Source organism: Aphelocoma coerulescens, chromosome 7, assembly GCF_041296385.1.
Source record: "Aphelocoma coerulescens isolate FSJ_1873_10779 chromosome 7, UR_Acoe_1.0, whole genome shotgun sequence".
Classification (NCBI taxonomy): Eukaryota; Metazoa; Chordata; class Aves; order Passeriformes; family Corvidae; genus Aphelocoma; species Aphelocoma coerulescens.
This window is the reverse complement of record NC_091021.1, coordinates 27,669,617-27,692,314: the sequence shown is the minus strand read 5'-3', so window position 1 is coordinate 27,692,314 and position 22,698 is coordinate 27,669,617. Positions and strand designations below refer to the sequence as shown.

General features: G+C 40.8%; 1 protein-coding gene across 8 annotated transcripts in view; it reads right to left on the bottom strand.

The window, feature by feature from the left end:
• The window catches only part of EPB41L5 (erythrocyte membrane protein band 4.1 like 5), a 55,114-nt gene extending 32,669 nt beyond the window's left edge, over positions 1-22,445 (bottom strand). For 2 of the 8 annotated variants that reach the window (XM_069021005.1, XM_069021011.1), the window contains exons 1-7: positions 22,139-22,228; positions 21,158-21,342; positions 10,702-10,806; positions 5,788-5,830; positions 4,585-4,663; positions 2,054-2,098; positions 1,696-1,748 (exon numbers count right to left, since the gene is read on the bottom strand). In XM_069021005.1, the coding sequence (XP_068877106.1) occupies positions 1,696-1,748; positions 2,054-2,098; positions 4,585-4,663; positions 5,788-5,830; positions 10,702-10,806; positions 21,158-21,337 (505 nt within the window). In that variant the 5' untranslated portion in view covers positions 21,338-21,342; positions 22,139-22,228. Of the gene's footprint in view, positions 1-1,695; positions 1,749-2,053; positions 2,099-4,584; positions 4,664-5,787; positions 5,831-10,701; positions 10,807-13,657; positions 13,682-17,528; positions 17,991-21,157; positions 21,343-21,883; positions 22,012-22,066; positions 22,086-22,125; positions 22,229-22,309 lie in introns of those variants that run through there. The other 6 variants (XM_069021007.1, XM_069021009.1, XM_069021010.1 and 3 more) reach the window with 6 other exon arrangements.
• Between the last annotated feature and the right edge of the window lie 253 nt (positions 22,446-22,698).

Genomic DNA, 22,698 nt, shown 5'->3' with positions numbered 1-22,698 from the left:
TGTGCTGTCTGCACAAAAGTTTTGTATTTATGTTTACAAAGTATTATTCACATATTCCTTAACAAGCTTCCTATAAAGGGGATTTATCACCATCATTGAAACTCACCTTTTTTCTTTCTAGCAGAAAGTTTTCAACACTTTTATCTCTGAAGCATCTACTGAGACGACAGCTGACTAAAGTTAAAAGGAATTTTGCCTTAAAGAATTAAAACAGTATCTCTTGAGATTTATAAAAAGCAAAACCAGTTCTTATGTTTTTCATGAAACTATTTGTCCATCCTACAAATCAGTTTCTGGTTTTATTATTCTATATGGCCCTGTCCTGCTAAAATTACTCTGTATCAGGGCACAACCATGCAGCTGTTATTTGTTGGTCTCCTTTTCATCAAAGGACATAATAAATGCCCTCCTGGGTTGGTCAAATGGCTCATCGAGTCCACTGCTGCATGCTCAGAGGGGCAGTAAGAGATGCTATTTAGAAAGCATACTGGAACACATCAGTCAAGGGGTGTGCCACATCAAAAGCACAACTCCATCTTCCACAGATGCTAACAAGCCCAGTTTTAAAGACAGATAGATACCTAAAATGCTGAAACTCACAGCTATAAACCTTTACAAAAATGTCCTGATTTCCACAGTCACTAAGCACTGGCTCCTCCCACTAATTTCAAGTTGCTTCTTAATGTTCAGCTCATAGTCAAAAAATTAGGAATAATTCTGTAACTTGGGACTTTGGAAGTCTGATGCAGGCCAGTAATTGCTCTGTCTGAAAAATGAAACTACAGATGTTTGTAGAGAAAAATAGTGACATCTTTGGGAAGACCTGGAAAAGTCAAATAAATGCCAGTATTCCACAGGTACAGAAATGACACACACTATAAAACCCTGTTTCTTGGATTTCTGAATGCTGCAAGCATAATAATAGTCTTTTCACCCCCTCCTTTTTTTTTTTTTTTTTTTTAAATGCTGACTGAGGAAGTCCATAGTTCTATAATAATTTACTCCCACTAAAACGCCTGCCTCTGCTGAAAGGAATGCTGTCAAAGCCAGCTCAGGTTCCAGCTGATTTAAATAAAAGTACACAGCTGTCAGACAGTAAGATTAAAGCTCTGCTAGAGGCCTCATTCAGTGGAGAAAGGAAAGACAAGACCACCACAAAAAGCAGTGGGTATATGGCCTAATTAGATCACTTTGTTCTTCCAAAATCTTATTTACTGAACCTGTATCTTAAGGCTCTAACAATGCTAATATTTTAAACTATGGAATGTATTCTAATTGCTTTCCTTCCACACAAAAGAGCAGGTTAAAAAGGCAGGCGTCTTCACACTTTAATCCCAACTCTTATAAAAGTGAGCTGTGTTACTACATCAAAACAATTCAGGAAGGCTTCAGATGTCGTATCTTGTGTGAAAGTGGACAGATTTGCACAAAAACACCTGAGAAAACAACTTTAGGGCAAAGCTGTTTATGTTCAGAACCTCCTTGTTCTGCTTCCTGAGGAATTGAGTAATTTTCTGTACATGCTCCCAGCACAAGTACAATCAAAAAGATCTGCGTTTCACATTGGATCACACATGTCCGGGCAGAGTCTATTTCATGGACATAACAAGGACAGACTTTTATTTAAAACAGTTAATAAGAGTCTACACAAAGCTGTTTGTGCAACTTCACCCTTCCCTTTTTGCACCTACTCACCTTGCATGTTATAAGCTGCCAACTGGACAGCAGTGTCAAAAGGACATTCCAATCTGCCAAAAGAGAAATGTGTTGTTAAAACCTGAACTGACACCATTAGCAGACAACTTATGTAACTGACAGTAAGAAACTGCAAATGTCTGGGATAAGAAAAAGTATTAGTAGGTTTTCAGAAAATTAACAGCAGATAAGCTCTACATTATTTAAGCATTCCTCTCCTGATATTCATGCACAGAAAAGTAGTATTTTACAGAAAAAAAACTCCATTACATTACTAAGCAAAACTTATTAACTATCAAAATACGTATGTAATAAACTCTATGCTGAACACACTGTAATAGTTGAAAAGGCTGCTTACTTTCCACTAAGAATATCCAGTTTCAGCTGCAGAACAAATAAATACCTGTAGGATTAAATAAGAAATAAGTCATTGACTAATAGTGCTAATGTGTCACTCAGTGAACAGGAGTAAGTCAGAGCCTGACAAATAAAAATGTTTCCTATTCTTTACATGGGTTTTCAAGACGAAAGAAACTGCACTGTGACATTTCAAAGCTTTATCAGTTCAGTTTGTGTGTTTTGCAGGCATTTCAAATGAAGCAAACCCACAAGTACAAGTTGCCAAAGCTGAACTACAGTGTTGCATGGAAAAATAAACAGGATACCCAAGTAAATAATTTTTTCTTCTCTTGTGATCCTACTTGAGGCAAAGAACAACTTCCACCTTCCGCATTTCTTTCATTATTCATACACATACCAATCTCATAAAAGAATGGTTATTTTTAAGTCTTGCAAAAAAAAAAAAAAAAGAATTTTCCACTATGGATTGCTTAGCTGAAATCTAACCCGGAAAGCTGACTGCAAAGTGACAAAAATTAACAGTATTTTTTGAAAAGGCTGCAGCCTTTTCAACTTCACTCTTCAGAGCCAGCTTTCCTTCACTGCCTTGCATATTCTCTACTCCTTTTGCTAAGAAACTGGGCAAATAGTGGATACAAATCCCTTTGGTGTACAACAACAATTCTTCTGATCCAACATCCCTGATGAGCAACCCCCTTGCTCCATTATGGTACACAGCTTTCCTTCAACAAGAGAAGTCTCATCAAGTATAAAACACTGGCATCCACCATGGTATCCAGTCTGAATTCTAGCACAGATGCCCGGAAGCCTTACACACAACTTCCGCTTCAACATGTGCCTGTGTCTCCTCACACTTTCATACACAGACATAAAACAGATGCAGGTGTTTTTCCTACAGGTTCCATACAAATCCACAAATACTTTGCCAAACCACTTACTATCCAAAGCCTTTTGAACACTAGCATCTACATGAGGAATAAATTTGGTTGGTACTGACCCCAGGTATGAAAAAGAACACAGGCCTCCAGTATGTAGTGGGTGTGACCGGTCTGTGCTTATCAGCCACATAACTGCTTCCAAACAATTCAAGAACTCCCCATGTTGTGTTACATAACCACTGGCTGAGAACATGAGCAAGCTGCATCTGTGGAAGCTGAAAAGTAGCTCCAGCTGGGTGTCCTGCTGTTTAAAGCTGAAACCCTGGGAAAGCCCCTGCCAGTGACACCTATAACCCACAGCAAAGCTCCACTTCCCACTGCTTCTGCTACTTTAAGGCATCACACTGTCTTAAGACAGGAGGACAACTTGCTGCTCTCCTCTTCTGGGGGATTAGCTAAGCAGGCAGACAAGTGTTTAAAAGCCCTCAGGTTTCAGGTCTGCCCTGGTAAAACCTGCACAGCAAGGTCTGACCGGCAGAACTCAGTCAAAATGGATCAAAATGTTCCATAATGGTAGACGCAGATATAGGTCTGAATTTTGTCTATGGTTACTGGTTTTAAAGATGGTTAAATTTTTATTCAAAAATAAGAACAGGGAGGTAAAAGATTCTCCCCAGATCAGCAGGAAAGCAGTAAAAAGCAGCAGTTACCACATTATGCTACCACATGTGAATATGAAGCTGCACAGGGTACATATGGCTGGAAGTGGTAATGCTACTATAATCTTCCTGGTAGCACTCCAAGGGATTTGGCTAAAGTGCACATCCAAGATCCACACAGACATAAACCTGAACAACAAACAAATGCACTTCACACCCTTACAAATGGCTGAGGTATCAGCAATCACGAAAACATAACTTTGTTTACTCTCCAAAAGGGATCAGCAGCAGCGGTAACAACGCAAAGAAATGTTGCCTTTTACAACAGAAGTATACTCCTGACAGATGGTAGATCCTGCTCTTTCTCAAAGCACCCCTAGTAGTCTCAGCCCAATAAGAAATGGAGTTCCAAGAATGGATCTGCAAAATGCTTTAATCAAGAGGAACTGCTGCTCACCTGATACTACAAACCTACACATACAGAACTGTCAACTCAGCTCAACATGGCAGTAAAATACTACTTTCCCTTTCATAAGCTCTGCAAAGACCACACATCAGTGAAATGCTAACTGAACTTCTTTTTGCCAAAGAGAAGGTCTAACTTGCAATTCAATGCTTTTCTGCCTGGAGACAGGATGACTGCATGCAGTGGAAATGAACAGGTTAAGAATAAAGACAGAGGAATGATGTCTGTTCTCTTCAGTGAAAACCTCTGTCCATCCTGTATAAGCTACTCAGATCAGTTGCCAAAATTGCTTAATGAAAAATGGTGCATTAAGTAATATATAAATATTTAGATCTCTGTATGTCACAGCACATTTATTTCCACACACAAGATAGACACATTACAAAAAGAAAACTACATTTACAAAAAAGCCAAGTAAGCAAACAGCTCTAAGGAATTCTCTGAAACATCAGAAGTCTTTAAATAAACACCACAGAAAACATTCCCTGGCTTTGTTTGGGTCCCTCAAACACAAAATCCCTCTTACCTTGTTAGCTCTTCACGTAGATTGTTGGGCTCAGACGAGTAAAACTTTACACGAAAATGCAGACAATATGGGGGGCCAACTGCAAAGCAGAATTCATTCAAGACAGCAGTAACAGTTACTGGATGAGACAGCTTATTTATTTATTACATAGAACCACATCACAAAACTTGACTGAAATGGGTTGGCTATGCTCTACCACAAGGTCTTAAGGTAGGAATTCCTTTATGCCAGGGAAATCCATGAAGAACATCAGGGTGAAAGGACACTTAAATAATGCACACAAAATAGTTTTATGTGTTACAAGTCAACCCAATGGTCATATCACACTTAACTTGATTCTCCTTGCCAAGAGCACATGAATCTAGGTTAATCCCTATATTTCAGGGCTCTATCCATCACCAAGAAAGCTGTGCATCTTGGCTCTGCAGTTGACTAAACCTTCAGGAACGCTGTTGGTCTCTGCAACACCTTCCCAGGGCTCTGGGAAATACTCACTGCTGACAACTCAGGCCCTTCTATTCCACAGAAATTTAGACATACTTTATGGGAATTTAAGAGACCCTTCTATGGAAGAATCATCTCTTCTGGAAACCAAAGAGTTAATTCAGCAAAAGGGTGGATTAACAGTTCTTTAAAAATGTGCATCGCTCTGCTGATTCCTGCATTTGACAGGAGGAATTTTCTCCCTCTCAGTGCTTCCAAAACCTCTCTTGTATTAAAACAACACCACAAATCCCTGAAGACTTCCCACAGTGCAGAGCAAGGAAGCTGCTGAACAACATCTTATCCAAGCACACATCACTGCAACAACCAGGCCACACTGAATCCTTGTGCAGCAGGTGAGGACTTGGTGGACTGGACACAGATGCATGCATGCAGGACTGCCCCATGCATGAGGCTCCAAGACAAGTTTTCCTATAGCCAGGATAATGCTCTGTAACACTAAAACATCTTCAGCTGCCTTGACTCCACTTTAACTATAATTAATGAGCCCATAACATGTTTAATTAAAAACATTAGAATAAAGTACTATGAGCTACAGAGGGACGATGTCGTTATATAATCAGCAGCACCATGCAGGGCTTTTTGTCACTTGTGACCCTCACCCCCTCACAGGACACTGTCCCCCACCACCCATTTCACTCGCTGTGCTTCCTGTATGTTAAATACAATGTTCTGAGAGAAAATGGAAAGAACACTTACTTTTAACTTGCTTTTTAATGCTTTTTGTGCTGTCCAGCCAATGCTGAAAAATAAATTAATTTCACTGAATTATCAATGAAGAAATCTTCCAAAAAGAACAAAAAAGTAAGCGTTAGTGAAGACCATCTTGGAATAACAAGTAGTTTGTTAAAACAATCTAATTCAAATCTTTCACAATTCACAGCTCTCTCTGTGCTCACTGGAGATCCTTTTGCTCAAAGTTTGTAATGCAAAATGTCCATTTTGAACAACAGAAATATCCTGTAGTACCTTATTTAAACCAAATCTTCAAGACAGATCTATATACTTAAAAGAAAAAAACATACTAACAAACCACTCCACTAGATTTTCATCCTGTCCAGACAAACAATTCACACATTAGTAGGTCAGCCAGTGACAATGTGCCAGAGAAGCATAAATCATAGCTGGAGACTCTGGCACTCAGTTGCTGTGTGATGTTTACTTGGGGCAGGAAGAGGAGAGACAAAATAAATATTGTTGGCTTTCAGGCATTTTCTTCAGATGACTCAAGTCCAGTAACAGCAGAGCTGTCTATGTCCCAACATCAGAGTCGACTCTACCTAATTCTCAAAAATCGATTCACAGGTGACATTTTAGCAATTGTCACATGGGAGAACAAGTAGCTGCCTCACCTAGTAATGCTAATTATAAGCTATATGCTAGACAAGAAGCCAAAATAATGGCTTGACTTACACTGTGTACAACAGCATGTGAAAAGAGCTATGCTTGGCAGATTGAAACACCTACACATATACACTATGGTCCCCAAAATAATTGCACATAATCACACTGCTAAAAAGTTTATACCAGAAGTTAAAGCTGGAAATCCAACACACTGCTAGCGGGACACATCTCCTTCCTAGTGCTGTGCATGGCCAACAGCTCCCTCCTCCAAAGGAGGTGACTCACCAAAACAGGAAACATGGCACCCTATCCAGCCAGAGCCAACTACCTGACACACCATGTCCTGCATGGTTCATCATGCCCAGGGAACAACACCTCATCAGATCAATCCCAAATGTCACCTTGCAACTAACACAGGTGAATTATATACTTAGCAACACTCCTTTTGTTAAACTATGTGACATGAAGTTCACAGCGAGCCCCAGGGAGGACAGAGAAGCAACAAGGGTATGCAAAAGAACCGGTATTTTCAGGTTGCAATGCCAAGTGCAAACACATTCCTGCCTCCAGAACAGCCCTGCCTTCTGCAGAGAGCTGAAGTCAGCCTGTAACACAGCCGGGCTGTGACTGCATTAGCTGCAGATGAGAACGACTGAACCATCTGCTGCTGCTGTGCACACAGCTGAGAACGCTCATTGCCTATTCAAACTAAGTAGCTACAGAGAGCTATCTGAAATGTATCTACTACATTTTTAAAATAAAGCAGGAAGCTTAAGGAGGAACGAGGCATGCATTTACATAAATTTTGCTTACACTACCAGTGAAATGGAGTTGAGCAATTTTTTTTTCTTCAAGGAACTACTATGATCTTTTTTCCTATTCCATAAAATTACTTGCTGTAAGAGAAAGTTTACTTTCTCCTTCCAGCACCAAAAAAATATACAAACTACCCAGCTGCAGGCTTGCAGGTGATTTAGATACAAGAATGGCAAGAAGAGCCCTTTCTAGGCTCCAGGACTGGCTGTGCCCCCGGTTTCATCTCACTCCTGTTTTCTCTCATCTCCTCCACATTCCATGGGAAGGCAACAGAGAGGCAGGCCCACGACAAGCACCGATAGCATTTCACTCTGCTCAGCTCTGACTGCTGCTGACCACAGGAGCTCTGTTCAATGATGAGGGTGTGCATGGAAGAAGGGAAACAGAACTGCTTTTAAGTGGGGGTGGGAATGAAACAAAAAAAAAAAACCAAAACCAAACCAGCCCCAAAACCAACACATGAATGGACAGACACAGACGTCATGAAACTTGAGATTTATTCCAAGTGATTAAAATGGAATTCAAGTGGACCTAGAAAAAAAGTTTACTTTTGATGAGGGTTTGCACAGCACAGTCTATTGCTGAAAATCAGAGAGAAAGTTTGCTAAACAGAAGGCAATACAAACAACAGACTGCACAGAGTACTGGAAGTCCTTACTGAAACAGTTTGCTGCTGCAGAAATTAAAACCAAAACACATACAAAACCCCCTCAAATCCTGACCCAGCAACATTTCAAGAAGTTTGGGCAAATGAGGTTTATTTAACAAGATGTTGAGGCTAAAACTGGTTCCTTCCTAAACATCAGACTACAGTGAACACAGAAATCACATGAAAACAACAATTCTTTCACTTCACTAATTGTTTCAAGAACTTCTTTAAAGAAGCTATTACTTGAACACTAAAATCCAAAATACCAGGAAGAATTTCTATTACCTGGGTTCCCCCCACATCCTCATAAATCTTTAACACCCAACTAGTGATCACTTCAGCAGCAAAAAAAGAATGAAATAAAAGTAATCCTTCAGTTGTTCACAACAAAATCTACTGAAAACTCATTTGTAGTTCAAACAAGTGGGAGATTTAGAAAATTTTTGTATAACTACATGTTGCTAGTTTGCATCAGTACGAGTAACTAGCTCATATGGTAATATTCTCATATTTTAATTGGGTAGCAGAAAGATTATCTTCCTTCGTAGCCAGTGGACAATCCCATCTACAGTAAGGAAATGGATTCTTACACTGTTTATTTAACAGGTCTCCTGAATAATCTTGGACAAGTCACTTGATTAGTCTGTTCTTTGTTTCCAGCTGCAGATTGGGTTTCTGCTAGAACTTGCCAGCTCCTTTTGCAGGAATGGCTGCTATCACAACAGTTCTTCATTTCTTAAAGCAATTAATTATCTCTGGCTGTTGCATTCAGCTCTTCTGGCAAAATACAATCTTTTCTGCTTCATTATATGCAGTTCATCATTAAGGTCCAGTTTAAACAGATTGTTATCTCTACTCTGCTGCTTTTCAGTCACACATTGTTAAGAAAAGGAAGCAAACCAAGTTTGAAATCCCCTGTACCTGGTAGACTGTGCAGTATCAAATATTCAATCAGGTGCTCTCTGGACTGGCAGTAATAATTTGCTAGACAAAAGCAAGGCATGAGCCATTGCTGTGGCAGAAAAGATTAACTCTTATGAACACATTTCAAGATGAAATGGCTTTATTTGCTAACATATCAGGAAGAGAAAAAAAATTTATCATACAGATAATTCTACCAGTTAAAACTAAGCCACTGTGAACTCTTATGAGATCCTAGAGACAGGGAAATACATCAGAAGCCACATTGCAGAAACTGAGTTAGGATACCTAAACCATACAGATTATTGTTTTTCTGAAGCAAAAAGATAAATGCAATAGAGTCCTTCACTATCAATACTCAGCATCCTGGACTGCACATGCTGAGCACAGCTAACATGATTTTGAGAAATATAAAATGGTATGCAATAGGCTGTTTACTCATTTGTATTGGTATGCATGGTTCTGAATGCCAGCCATCCGTTAGTGTAATGGTCTTTTTCTTCTTAGTATTAAACGTCTCTGTTCTGCAAGAGGTTAAAGACCACTTTTCCTACTGGGAACTACACACCAGCAGCAGCTAACCCCACTAGCCATGAAGTTTGCTTCAGATGCTGAATGCCAACGATTTTCTCCGAGGAGTGTGTTCTCTACAATTACATGCTAAGCATAAAATTCGATCACAATAATTTTGAAAATAAGCCATCAGGTTATAAATGTACTTTGGGGTGGAGCACTGTATCCAAAGCTGTCAGCTTCTTTCAAAGGTTCAAGTTTGTGGAATTTTTTTTGCCTTTGTACAAAGCTGCAACCATTAAGAGATCACCTTCAAATTGTTCTGGACACAGACCTTCACAGAAATAAATGAATATAAGTCACTGCCTCCATTTTTGTATGCTGACCTTGAACAATTCAGATATTTAGCTCAGCAACAATTCTCTGTGCTTCCCTTCTGCCATCCTAACCATGAAATAATTCTGAAGTGGCCTTGAAACACAAAACCCATTAGGTTATACATCTAACAAATAAGACTGACATATGCAGCAGGAAAACTCAGATCTCATTCTACCTGGGGATGCTGGGCTAAGTGAACACAGGTTTAAGTTACAGGCATGAAGGACAGAGAAAAAAACATTCATTGCCTAAAGACTTACTTAACTTGCAGCTACCCTTGTGGGCAGGATTAAATACTTGACCACAGGAAGTATCTATTATAAAACTGCATAGCCCACAAGTGAAAGAATTGTGGTTGCTTCTGACAACACTCAGCTTCTGATTTCAAAACCTGTTACATTTTTAGAAACACACAGTAAAACACCAACAAACTTGGGCTTGGAAGAATCCTCTACTTGAACTGATACATACAAGCACACCCATATCCTCCCAAAAACTTGTAGCTGCAGGTCTGAGTCACAACTGATTTGAACAAACCAAAGGTATACCCCTCTTGCAAGCAGACATTAACAGGGAGAGTTTTGCTGACAAGAAAGCTGACAGCATTTGCAAAAGAAAACCTTTTCCTCTCTGTATAACATACAACAAAGGGCCAAGCAAACACTCTAGTTTTGCTCCTTCCTCTCTGCATCATCAGCACACCAAGTGTTTCTACGTGACACACCAGGCTCTGGGGTCCTACTTGACCAGCCCGCCTAGTGACAACAGGCAGTATGACAGGAACATGTGAAAACAAGAAAGGAAGAGACAACAGCACGGTAATATGTTAGTGCTGGAGGTGGAATTAAACTTGGGGACACTGAACATCACACACAACAGAGCTCACTTCTGCACAAAACTTAATTCACAAAAGGCAGCTTTCTTATAGCATTTTTGTCAATATTAAGATTTAACTTTCAGACCGTTGCTTTAAGAAGTGCATAACTACTCACTGCCACTTGTGCCGAATCCATGAACCTTAGTCCAAAGTAGTCGCTTTCTATAAGGTCCAGATGATACATGATCTGTTCAAACAGGAGCTGGCCTTTGGCTTTTTTCTGAAAAGATAACAGGATTTAGTACACAGCAGGTAGATTTATTGTAGCATCTACCTTTTTCTAGGCATATGTTTCATTCTAATTCCAAAAATTGAAATGTGGACACCTTTTTTTTTCCCCCCTTCATATTTTCTGATGGCTGTTTTTCTCAAAGGCAAATGTGCATCCCCACAAGAAACATATATAATATCCATAAAGAACTTGCATTATCTCCTCTTTTGGAAAATGTCAACACTGATTTGCCCAACAGGGTGTTAAAATATCATTTTATCATTTTTCCTTTTAGGCTTTCCTTACTCACTGACATTCAACAGAACTGGAAAAACAGCCAGTACAATTGCAATAACTAAGGTACTGGAAAACTTTTGGAGCCAAGTACAGCAAATTGCTTATGAATTTACTACTGTTTGGTATCTAGGCGTTCCACCAGTTTGGAAGCAGGTAGGAAAGCCTATTGAATTAGGAGATAGCATTCCATTAGCAACTGCTAGGAAACAGTCTGGGGCAAGCAACCTGAATAAACAGCACTTTGATATCACATTTACAAAACTAAGTTCATAAAACTAACTTCTAGATGCAAAAAGCCAGCTCATATGCTCATACATAATTTATGAAAAAAACAGCTCTGGCCCCAAGGAAACATTGCTTTTACAGTGATGATCTAAAAAATTAAAAAGTTGTTTTTAAAGAAAAGGTACATAAATAGCACTGAGCAGTTTCCACACAACATATATTTTTCATGCTATGAGCTCCTTTATAACAATAAATGGAAAGAATAGCTTAAGAGTTATTACACCTAAGATGCTTAAATGTAATAAAATACATTAATAAATCATTAGATCAGAGTAAAAGTCATAGTGTTAAAAAAAAATAAATGCAAAGAAATTTAGACATTATTTATGCTTACTCTGTGAGCAGCTTAAGGGTTTCTCTATTTCTAAAAATAGAGGGTTTTTCTATTTCTATTTCTAAAGCCACCATCTTGCAATCTTTTATCTCAATATTTATACAGTCACAACGTGAGAAATGGGATAATTTTCTAAGCATATTTTTAGTAAGCTACTAATTAGCATATTTTGTACACCTCTCAAAATTCTGGGCCAGCCAAATTTTTATTCTCAGAAATAATCTGGTTTAAACAGTAAGTAATATTTAAGTAAGTAAAGTTGCATGCCATAACTTTTGCCACCTTCCTCTACCCTGATCTTCATTTATATTCAACTTCGTAATCACAACCATTGGTTTACTTGATGTACCAGCTAAATCCAACCCAACCTATCACAGCTCAAAGCAAAATCTCAAAAAAAGTTCGTAAACTGAGCCTGTCTAAGCAAATTCTCACACAGTTACTTATTTCCAGGTACCGGGGAGAATAGCAGGAATGGAAGGCACTCGGGCCAGCAGGCAACTTCACAAACACAGAGCATCTACAAAACATTGTATAATGCAAATAACTAAATGTCAACCTCATCAAATTTGTTCAAAGTGTTTTCTGTTGGCCTCAGGAAAAAGTTATTTCTCAGGCAATAGCAGATTTATTAAACACCAACTCTAGCAGAAGCATCTATACATACAAGCCCACACTTTTCTTCACTAGTTGAGTCTGTAGCCTCGGTCTTGAAAGACCAAGGCATTGAACTGTTGATATTTTTTCTCAACACAGCATATCTTCAGCTTAAACATTAATATAATAATACAAGTGAAATCAATTCAGCACCTGCTACAGCAAAACTAGAAAAACACTCTATGTTGCATTGAAGCTTTCTGCAACTTGTCTAACACTAGTGGAAAATATTCCCTTATTGAGCAGAACATTCAATTCCTCTGTAGGTCATCTTTAAAAAGTGCAATTAACCAGTTATCTCAGCCAAATTCCCTGCTGGTGACAGGAGCACTTTGAATCCAGCCTGGAATACTACACATACTATCTCAGACTAACCACAAGCGAAACTTCAATTTCTGCAGTGTCAAATTAGTTTCACAGTGCCTTCACCATTTCGGAAATCTCAGCAGAGGACTCAAAGATTAATTAGACCCAGAATAACTAATGTGGGATAAAGTCCCTGAAGAAGCAGTGGAGCGGCTGTGGAAAGATTTGCAGGACTTCAGGTTGTTTTCTGACTTAAATCACCAGGGCCATCAACATGGAATTAATTATGTACTACTTTGCATATGACTTAAATCATCAGCAGCTGTATTTGGAGCAAGTCAGCAGAAGTACTGCACATGCTTTATTTAAAGTCCTTCCTCCTTAAACAAACAGCAACCAAAAATATTAATGCTTTGTAACCGGTCAACTTTTATACATAACAATCCATTTCTTTGTGTTCAGTAAAACTACGATCTCAAGTATTTTCAAAGAGCAAAGATACACTTTAATTACATTTTCTTGTGAAAAATTACCATAACTTTCTAATGGCAACATTGGTGCTAATAACATCAAGGTTGTGGGTTCAATCCCCGTATGGGCCATTAAGAGTTGGACTCGATGATCCTTGTGGGTTCCTTCCAAATCATGTGATTCTGTGAAAGTGACATTTTTATCTGGCTGCTGTCCCACGCTTTTTCCTCCCCCCTCTTTTCTTCTCCTTTCAGCAGAGCTCAGGTTACACTCAAAGGACAAATATTTTCAAACTGTTTAATGGTTACTGATGAACTATTAACAACTCCACTCACAAGAAGTCCAATCAGTGGCTGGTTCTCCCTCCAAGGCACAAATTAAACTCCTCATGAGTTTGAAGTTCAGTAAAACCTGACTACTTGATTTACAGTTTACTATTCTCTCTAGGAAACAACAGCAAACATCTCACAGCAGAAGAATCAACAATAGGAAAACGTAAATAAAATATACCATATATATACGGCAGGACATCTCCTGGTTTTGCCACACTGGATAAAAACATCTTCTGATCACTTCGGCACGAATCACATGGCCCCCGCCTCCCTCCCCCCAATGAAAGGGATGCTCCCAACTAATGACATCTCCTGCTGCTCTTAATAACTGCAGCTGCTGGCTGAGTAGGTGTAACAAAGGCTGGGCTTAACCCCGGTAGCTCAGCAACAAGGTTGGGTGTTCACCTCGGTGCGCTGGTTTGTCCCTTCACTGCCAGGGTAAGGTGATCCCGAGACACTGTCCTCGGCTCGGGCATCTCAGCCACTGCCTAAAACTTGAAAGGCAGCATTTATACCCTCTTCTCATGGTCCCAGAGTATCGCTTAATTCCATGGACACGCATCCATGAGGGTAAGCCAGCCAGGTGCTCCAAACCTGCCTGATGTCAAAGCCACCTTTAGTACTTGAGCAGCCAGTACAGACCAGCACTGGAGAAGCAACACAGGCTCACAGCAACTGGAGAAGAGCTTGTGCTGGGTGAGCACCAGCTGAATGGCTCACTTCTTTAAGGTTTTTAATCACAGCAAAGTAGTTCTTTTTCTTCCAAAACCTGAAAAAAAACCCCCAAGACCAAAATACCTACATAATAATTTTACTAATTAAAATACTTTTATCAGAAAAGAATCTTTCTCCTCTTTATTTCTTTCTTCGTGAAGAAATGGATGTCCTCATACAAGATGAACTTTGAAAAAAAATAGATGAATAAGCATTACCTTCATGGGACTTACTATCTCTTTTGTCTTTGCAGCTGTACTTTTTGTTCAGATTTCTTCAAATGATCATGTTACTATTTTTAATTAACAATAACTAACAGTAGCTATTGCCTTTTGCCACTGAGTGGCAAAAACTTCCCAGTTGTTGTCAACTCATCAAGAGGGTTACTATTCACATGCATACCAGCCTCCTTAGAAATACACCATTTACACACACACACACAGAAGGTATGGATCCCTATTCAGGATTTACAGCTACCCAGTTGCTAGGATGTCACCTACACATGTTTGCAGACCACAGGAGCACGGAAGCAGCAGATGAGCCTGCCCATTTTTTTAATGAAGTAAATCCCCTTCTCCCAAACCACAGGTTTCAAACAATTAATCCATGAGAAAGCTCCTACAGTGAGCTTTAAAGGAAAAAGACTTCATCTCAATATCATGCAAACGGTGTCTATAGTTAACACCATTAAGGTTTGCTGGAGAATTGGAGGGTTAAAACCCCTTATCTTTACAAAGGCAGTGTTAGAAGTACACATTATTTGTATCGCCCTGATCTTCTTACGGCTTTAAGTACTGACCTACAAATGGAGCTGCTCTTCTCAAACTCCAAGCATCAATCCTTCAAATAACTCTTCCAAACCCTCCAGTCAATTTTCTCATTCCTCTAAAGATGACACTGGCAGCAAAACACTAGTTCTGCTTCTTTCTCTGGCTTATCCTCAGTTTTTGACAACACTGCCATACACACTTGTGAATATAAAGCCTGGCAGGCTGGAATGCTGGGGAGAATTTCCACCTCCAGAGACAGAGCTTATCAATTCTTCTATTTACTCAATATCTCACAAATATAGGAAGGTAAGCATTTGGGGTTAAATATTTTGTTCTTTTATTCTCTGGAGAAAGAAAAAAGCATTTCCTAATAATCTTCATAACAAAGAACTGATTTCAATACCCATCCTAACTGTACATTCATTAGAGTGCTATGTAGAAGGATCTTAATGTACTGTGCTCAGGCTTAGTGACCCTATTACATAAAGACAAAGACTCAAAGCATTCATACCTGTCAGTTTGCTTGTGGAAGTCTCTGTTTCATCTGCCTGGAAGTTTTTATCTTCTAACTGCAAATCTGATTTAACCAATTTTTTAATTCTTTCTGATACAGAAGCTATCCAAACTGCTAGTTCAGCGTTAAGGTTTACAGATTAAATGCCTCTCCCTATTATACTGCCAAACATTTCAGTTTTATTTGGTGTTCCACCTGCAGGTTTCTCACAAGCACTCTGATTAAGAGCACCAGAGAATCCCACGCCTTTGAGCTCTTTGCAGAGGCAGTTCAGCAGGAAAGCAGGACTTAAGACAAGATTCACTGTTATGCTGTGAGTTAAGAATGCTAAACTTTCAGGCAACTAAACCAGCCTGCAGCACCAGCCCCAGAAACACTCTGGCAGCACACTGCAGGCCAAACAATTTACTCTGCAAGCAGCACAGATTGCTGCCAGCTGCTCCCTTCCTCCCTCGTTTCCAACAGTGCCAGGGCACGGAGCACTGCACCAAGACTGAAATGCTCTCCTGCCATTGCCCCGAAGTGGCTGGGCTGCCAGCAGGACTCGGGGCAGGCAGTCTGCTGCTCACACGGGCGGAACGACTCAGCATCCCCTGTCTCACATTCAGTCTCACCGTGCATTTCAGTCTGGCACCCCAGGAAGCACTGGCTCACCCTGCACTGCAGCTGGGCCCCCCCACACCACACAGACAGCACCTCTGCTTTGGAACACATGGCTCAGGACTGATTTTGTCCAGTTTCAGGTCCCTAAAGGTCTTTCAGTAGTTTAAGCAAACACTCAAAAGCATGTCAATACTTTCAGACGAAAGATCACATGGGAAAAAAAGTTTTAATCCAAAACTTTATAGCCTTAACACACACACAAAGTGGCACGTTCAAATGTTTATGTAATTACTACTTTTGTCAGCTGCGCTTTATTTTGAAACTTTAGAGGTCAGCCTTGAACACTCATAGTACTCATTTTATTTGATAACTAATTTTCCAACATTTTTAGCATTATTAGATTTTCATGTTAATCAGCATCCATGCCACAAACAGCATTATGTATTTCATATTTACATCCACAAATATTCAGCAAGTGGCCATAGATATTCTACACGTTTTTAATAAACCAGAGTGGATTACTGAATAAAATCAACTATCACAATACATCTCTGATCTTGTAGTCAGCTCAACACAAATCATCTCTCTCCAAACAAAAAGTCATTGGCACTCCTTAATGATTTTCACATTCCAGATAGATTTCTTAATTTTATTTAAAATAATCACTACAAATACAGTCCTTTTTACTGTTATTTTATACTCCAAAAGTCTAAACATCTTAGTTCAATCCCACTATTCCACACAGCTCTTGGACTGGTTTATACAAGACCTTGTTTTGATGATACTTCATTATAATAAGAACAAAACCATCTCATTTTGCAATCTCCATATCAAATTTCATGCATATGTAAGTAAGCAATATTCCAAGATAAAAAACTACTCAGGGAGCATCCATTCTCATAATTTGTGTCTTTTATCTTACACCACCAGGAAGCTTTTACCTAAAACTTAGGTTGCACGTACAGAAACTGGAATACAATTAACACTCTATTATCCATGAGAAGATTATGTAAACTGTGGGTTAGGCAGGGTCAGGTTTTTTTACTGAAACACCACTGGCTTCCACAAAGTACAGTTCTGCTTCCATAAAACCCTATACTTACTATCTGTCTCTCTTGTAAGGCTGACCTTGTTTCCCCACAGAAAGCAATCAAAAAATTTAAAAAAGGTGCATATTCCAAGAGCATGTATTTACATTATTTATGTTACCATTTCTCCCCCCATCTACATTATCCTTTCCCTCTCCCAATTAGTACTTTGGATAGCACAGAACTGATGAAAGCAAATACTCAATTTTAAAATATTTTGATTTTTAAATCCTCTGGAGCTCTCTATTACTCAAAACAGCACTTCATTTCAAATTCTTGACAAACATTTTTATTCCCAATTATTGCATAAGTTGTTGGTGACCCCAGATAAAAACAGCTTTCAAGTTCCCCCCCACCAACCTGTCTTTCCTCATAAACCATGAGCACCAGGAAAGCCAGTATTCCAGCTGTTGAGGGATTCCCTTTACAGACCAGATTGGTATGACTGAGCTGATGGAATCTTCAAGTAATAAACCAGGGCTGTTCATGGCTTTTGAGCTTTGGGAATTCCAGAGGTGCAGTGGGGGAAGATGTAGTTTAGTTTTGCATGGGAACAGGATGAAAAGTAAGATAAGGGATGTCAGCAAAACAGAGTTCTTGTCCTCTCACCACTCATACTATTCAGCAAACATTCCACCCATGTATCTTAAACAACTGGAAGAAAAAGCATAACCTGACTTTTGTTCAAGCTGAACTCAACAGAAAAGCAGAATGTATAATGAACACCAGCAGCAGCATTTACAGGCAACATCTATTTTATAAAAACTTCTTAACGAGAAACAAAGTAACAAGCTTCTTAGTGTTTCACAAAGCACATCAGCCTGTAAAAACAGCTGAATGCATTTGAAGAAACATAAAGCTTCAGAAGAGTAGTAACAGATGAGGAAAACTACCAGATCAAAACACAACTTTAAATCTGAGATGAAGCTGTGGGAAAAAACCTGACACCTTTCGATCTGCCCCAGAAGAACACAGATAACTCACACTAAGGTCATGCCTACCATTTTGAACATACCAAGGTGTCAGTAAATAGTATACATGACACTGACATTCTTCAGTCATTGACACAGCTACAAAAGCAGTAGATTCTTGCAAAGAATCCAGTGCATGTACTGTGTATGACTGCAGCTTTGATGAAAAGTTCAAGTCAGGCATTCTTCTAATTAAATACAACAGAAGACATAAAAAACCAGAAAAAGTAAGTGGCTTGACAGACACCAAAGATAAGATCAGTGGACAAAAAGCAGAGTAACTGATCAAATCTTGGCTCTGTGTTTAATAAATTAAATCTCAGCTGCATCATTTACAACCTGTCCCTTCTGTGTCACTGTCAATATTCGTAAAGTATCAGTCTTTGCTGCTTAATGACTCTGAAATGTGTTTGGCTTACATGCTAACATCCCTTGTCATTGCTCCTTGTTGTTTTTGCCTTTCCTTTTCTATTAAAAATTAAGCAGAAATTCAGCAATCTCAGGCTCAATTATATCAATGATTGTAAATACATAATACTCTTCTCAGTAGCAAATTCACTGTAAGGATACAGCTCAACAGTATTTTGAGCAAACTTAAGCCTGGTATCACCTCTAAATGCTTCTTCACCACATTTGGGGAGGCACATGGGGAACCAGATTGGAGAATCACTCCAGCTGGAAACTACATAACAAAATTATACCGATTATTTTCAGCCACAGCATTTTCTTGACTTAGCTTACTGCCTGGCTGCTAAAAAACTGTTTCTTCTGCCAAGGGGTATGAGAAAACAAGGACAAACGCAATAACGAAAGCAACATCTTTTCCTCCTGTGGCAGCAACAACTTATGCCACTGTAAAGTATTCGTGTAGCCATTGATTTAAAAAGGTATGGCATTCAATCCTGTCAAGACAACCCTTTCTCTGGCTGTGAACTAACCTGTTTGCTAAATGACTCATTCTTAAGAAAAGCTCTGTTATTTATTTTTTTCAATAAAACAATTTCACAGCGCTTAGGTAGACAATGTGACTGTGCACTAGTGAACTGGCAGACCAGAGGGCACCTCTTTGAGAGAAAGAGTTCATTTTAAAGCATATTTACTGCCAACAAAGTAACAATACCAGTCTTGGGAAAGATCTTAGCTCAAAGAGCACAAAGATTCTCAAAGAAAGTTTTTGTAAAAGAAAAAAATATATACACACGTATTTTTAATTTAAGCTTTACGTTTTAGAAAGTGATGTTGTTTTGCCAGGATTTTGTACTCCCCACATCATCCCCTGTCTCCCCTACCCTTTTTTTCTTTCCTTTTTAAGAGTCTACCCCAAAATACGAATGATGCAAGTGAAGAAACAAGGATAAATAGGGAGTTTAGGGAGTTTGAAATGAAACATTTAATTTACTTTTAATTTATTATATTTTAATCACTGAAGAAACCGGTACATGTCAACCACTGAGGATGCGCTGTAATTACAGCATCGTCAATATGCCAAATTAGCATGTTGGACAAATATGTCAATTTAGCACGATTGGTTACTGTTAGTCACAACTCAGATGTCCACAGTCAAGAGTCTATATTGGCTTTTAAAGAAAAAAATATGGAGTGAAAAGAGTTTCTTGTAGAAGTAAATAGTGCCCCCTGGTCTGAGAGTTATAGTCCAGGTGGCAGGTTGTGACACCTCTTCAGGTTCAATTTATGCTCCTCAAAGCCTTAGAAATGTTGTTAGAGCCGCCAGGAATTTGCCTACAGAGCCAACTAACTCCAGCTCCAAAGATTACTGCTCTGGTTATGTAGAGACACCAATTTAAACTTGAGTACTTTTTAAAGTGTTAACTCTTGCTATAAAGTGTTTGTGGGCATTCCTGGCCACAAATCAAACATCCTAGGCACCAAGCAGCACTGGATATATTCATTACATTGCTTCAGAGATTTACAAATTAATTTTACTGCCCTCTATAAACGCCTATCTATACAGTCATTTTGCAAATAAAGATGCCAAAGGGTTTCTCTAACTCTAGATTATTTGGGGTTCTGGATATCACAAGTTATTTCTGCTCACTACATCAACAACACTACTTAATCAACAAGTTGACTTCCTCACACTACCTAAATGCTCCATGACTAAATAAGAAAGGGAAGAAAGGGCTGTGAAGAGCAGCCAGTCTTGAAATGGCTTTTTTTTCTAGTCAGCAGTTCCAACACCAGCACAATTGTGACTGCAGCCAAAATCCTCTGCAACTAGTCAGGTCTCGCAGATCCACACCTTCCTAACTTCCTAATGCTCAGCTCTTCGAGCTTAAAACAAGTCACTAGCAACTATAACACACAGTAATGGAAAAACAGAGCACATCACTTCTGGTGCTACTGTTCATCCTGTTGGCCAAAACCAGGTATCTAATTAGGCAAACAGAACAGGCACGTGCATATTAAGGAAGCTTTAGAAATGTAAAACAGTGGCTAACACCTCACTCCCAATAAAGCACCATGCTATGAGACAATCCCTACTATAAAATCTGCCCTGAGGAGGGGAAGGAAGTAGATTTTTCCTCTTCCTCTCCCATCTCAAGTTAGCGTTAAAAATTGCATCCATCTCTGACACAAAACCAAACACAGTCCACACAGAAATTCCTGCTGGTACTTCTGCTCATCCCTCCTCTTCAACAGGTTACACCAAAAGATTCACCTTCTTTGTCAAGATACAGAGCTCACCAAAAAGAAAAGCCAATCCATTCAACAGGTCATCCTCTCCGAGTTAAACCTTGGCACAATTACATTAAAAAACATTAGAAAGTGTTCAGTGTGTAAGGCATGATGACATCTAGCAAAACACTCTCAAGTTTCAGTGAATGACAAAGTTAACTATTCTTTCAGAATCTTTTTATGAGCAGTAGCTTAGTGAACATCAAGTCATAGGAGTCGGCTGCCAAGAGCTATACACCTTTAGCTAACTTGCAAACAGCAATCCACATCAGAGTAACACAAGCCAAGTGTATTTCAAAAACACACTTGGATCACTCGTACCGGTAAGTCCACGCTGACATCTGTCCCGTCCAGCAGCGCTACTCGGCAGGTAATGATGGATTTGGCGTCCCCAGCTGCAGGGATGTGGGTGGCAGCCCTCTGGGCCTCTCTCAGCCTTTCCTTCTCCGCATGCTTACGCATGGACCGGCGTCCCAGCGTGCGGCGAAAAAAGCTCAGCATCTTTGCTACAGAATCCAAGAGAGAAAAGGAACAAGTTAAGTTTTTTGCAAAAAAAAAATCCCAACAAAACAAACAAATGAACAAACCCCCGTATACCCAACAAAAAAAAAAAAAAAAAAAAAAAAAAAAAAAAAAAGAGAGAGAGAAAAAGCCTGGAATAAAGTTCTTAGAAAATCCCAGACTTTGATAAAGAAGTGTCAAAGAGTCAAACAGGTTTTCACTTTGATTTAAACACCCACAGTCTTTGGCTGTGAAAGTCTTTGGAAAAAACCCAGCTCAGACCTTGAGCGGTGGTTGGGTGACTTTTTGGGACTACACGAAAGTACGTTTAAGGAGAAAAAACAGCGATCGTGCAGATCGCTACTACTCTCTGCAATCTTTCATTAATACAAACGCCATCGCGAGCTTCTCCGAGACGGTGATCTTCCACAGCTGGGAGTCAACTAAGCACTACATACCACCGGCTCCTTCCCCGGCTCACACCCTCCACCTCTCCCATCGAAAACAAGCGATAAGCGACCCTTCCCGCCCCAGAGCCGCGCTCACAGCTTTCCCTGCAGGAATGGCTCTGCCAGACCGGCGAGAGACCCTCGGGCACGGCGCTTCCCGTCGCGCCGCCCGGCAAACACCCGGAGCTGTGCGGGGAGTCAGCCCCGAGCCCGAGGGTCGACCCCAGCCGAGAGCTGGCCCCGCCCGGCGCCTTCCCCGCCGCGGCGCCCCTGCCCTTACATAACGCGCCGGCCCCGCGGCCCCGCTCCGGCCCCGCCCGGGGGCCGCGGCGGCCTCACCTGCCGGGCTCACCTGCGGGGCGGCGGGAGCGTCCCCGCGGCAGCTCCTCCAGGCCCGGGGGCGGGCGAGGGGCGGCGAGGGAGCCCCGGCAGGGGCCGGGCCGCCGGACATGGCGGAACGACGTGGGAGGCCCTTAAACGGGCAGCGACACGCCTGCCATTTCCTCCGCCCGCGCTCACTCACCTGGCGGCTCCGGCTGCCGGACTCTCCTGCTCGGCGGCGGGACGGAGGCGGAGGGCGGCGGGAAGGGAAGGCGGCAGCCGGGCGGGAGAAGGAACGCTTTGCTTCCCGCCGCGCCGGGAGCCCATCGCCCCTTTAACGGGGCGGAGCCCGGTGGAGAAGGGGCGCCCCCCGTCCCGTGCCAGGTGGTTTCGCCCGGCGGAGGGGCCGCCGCAGGGGGTGGGGGGGCGCGGCGCGGACCACGTGCTGCCCGGGGGGGGCCGCCGCGCGGCGGGGAGTGGGGGCGATAGGGTGGCCCCGGGGGATGGGGCACCCCTGGGGATTGAGCCTTCAGAACGTGTTTCAGATTATTTCCCAGAAGTTCTGGAGTTTTTGCTAATGCGGCGTGGAGG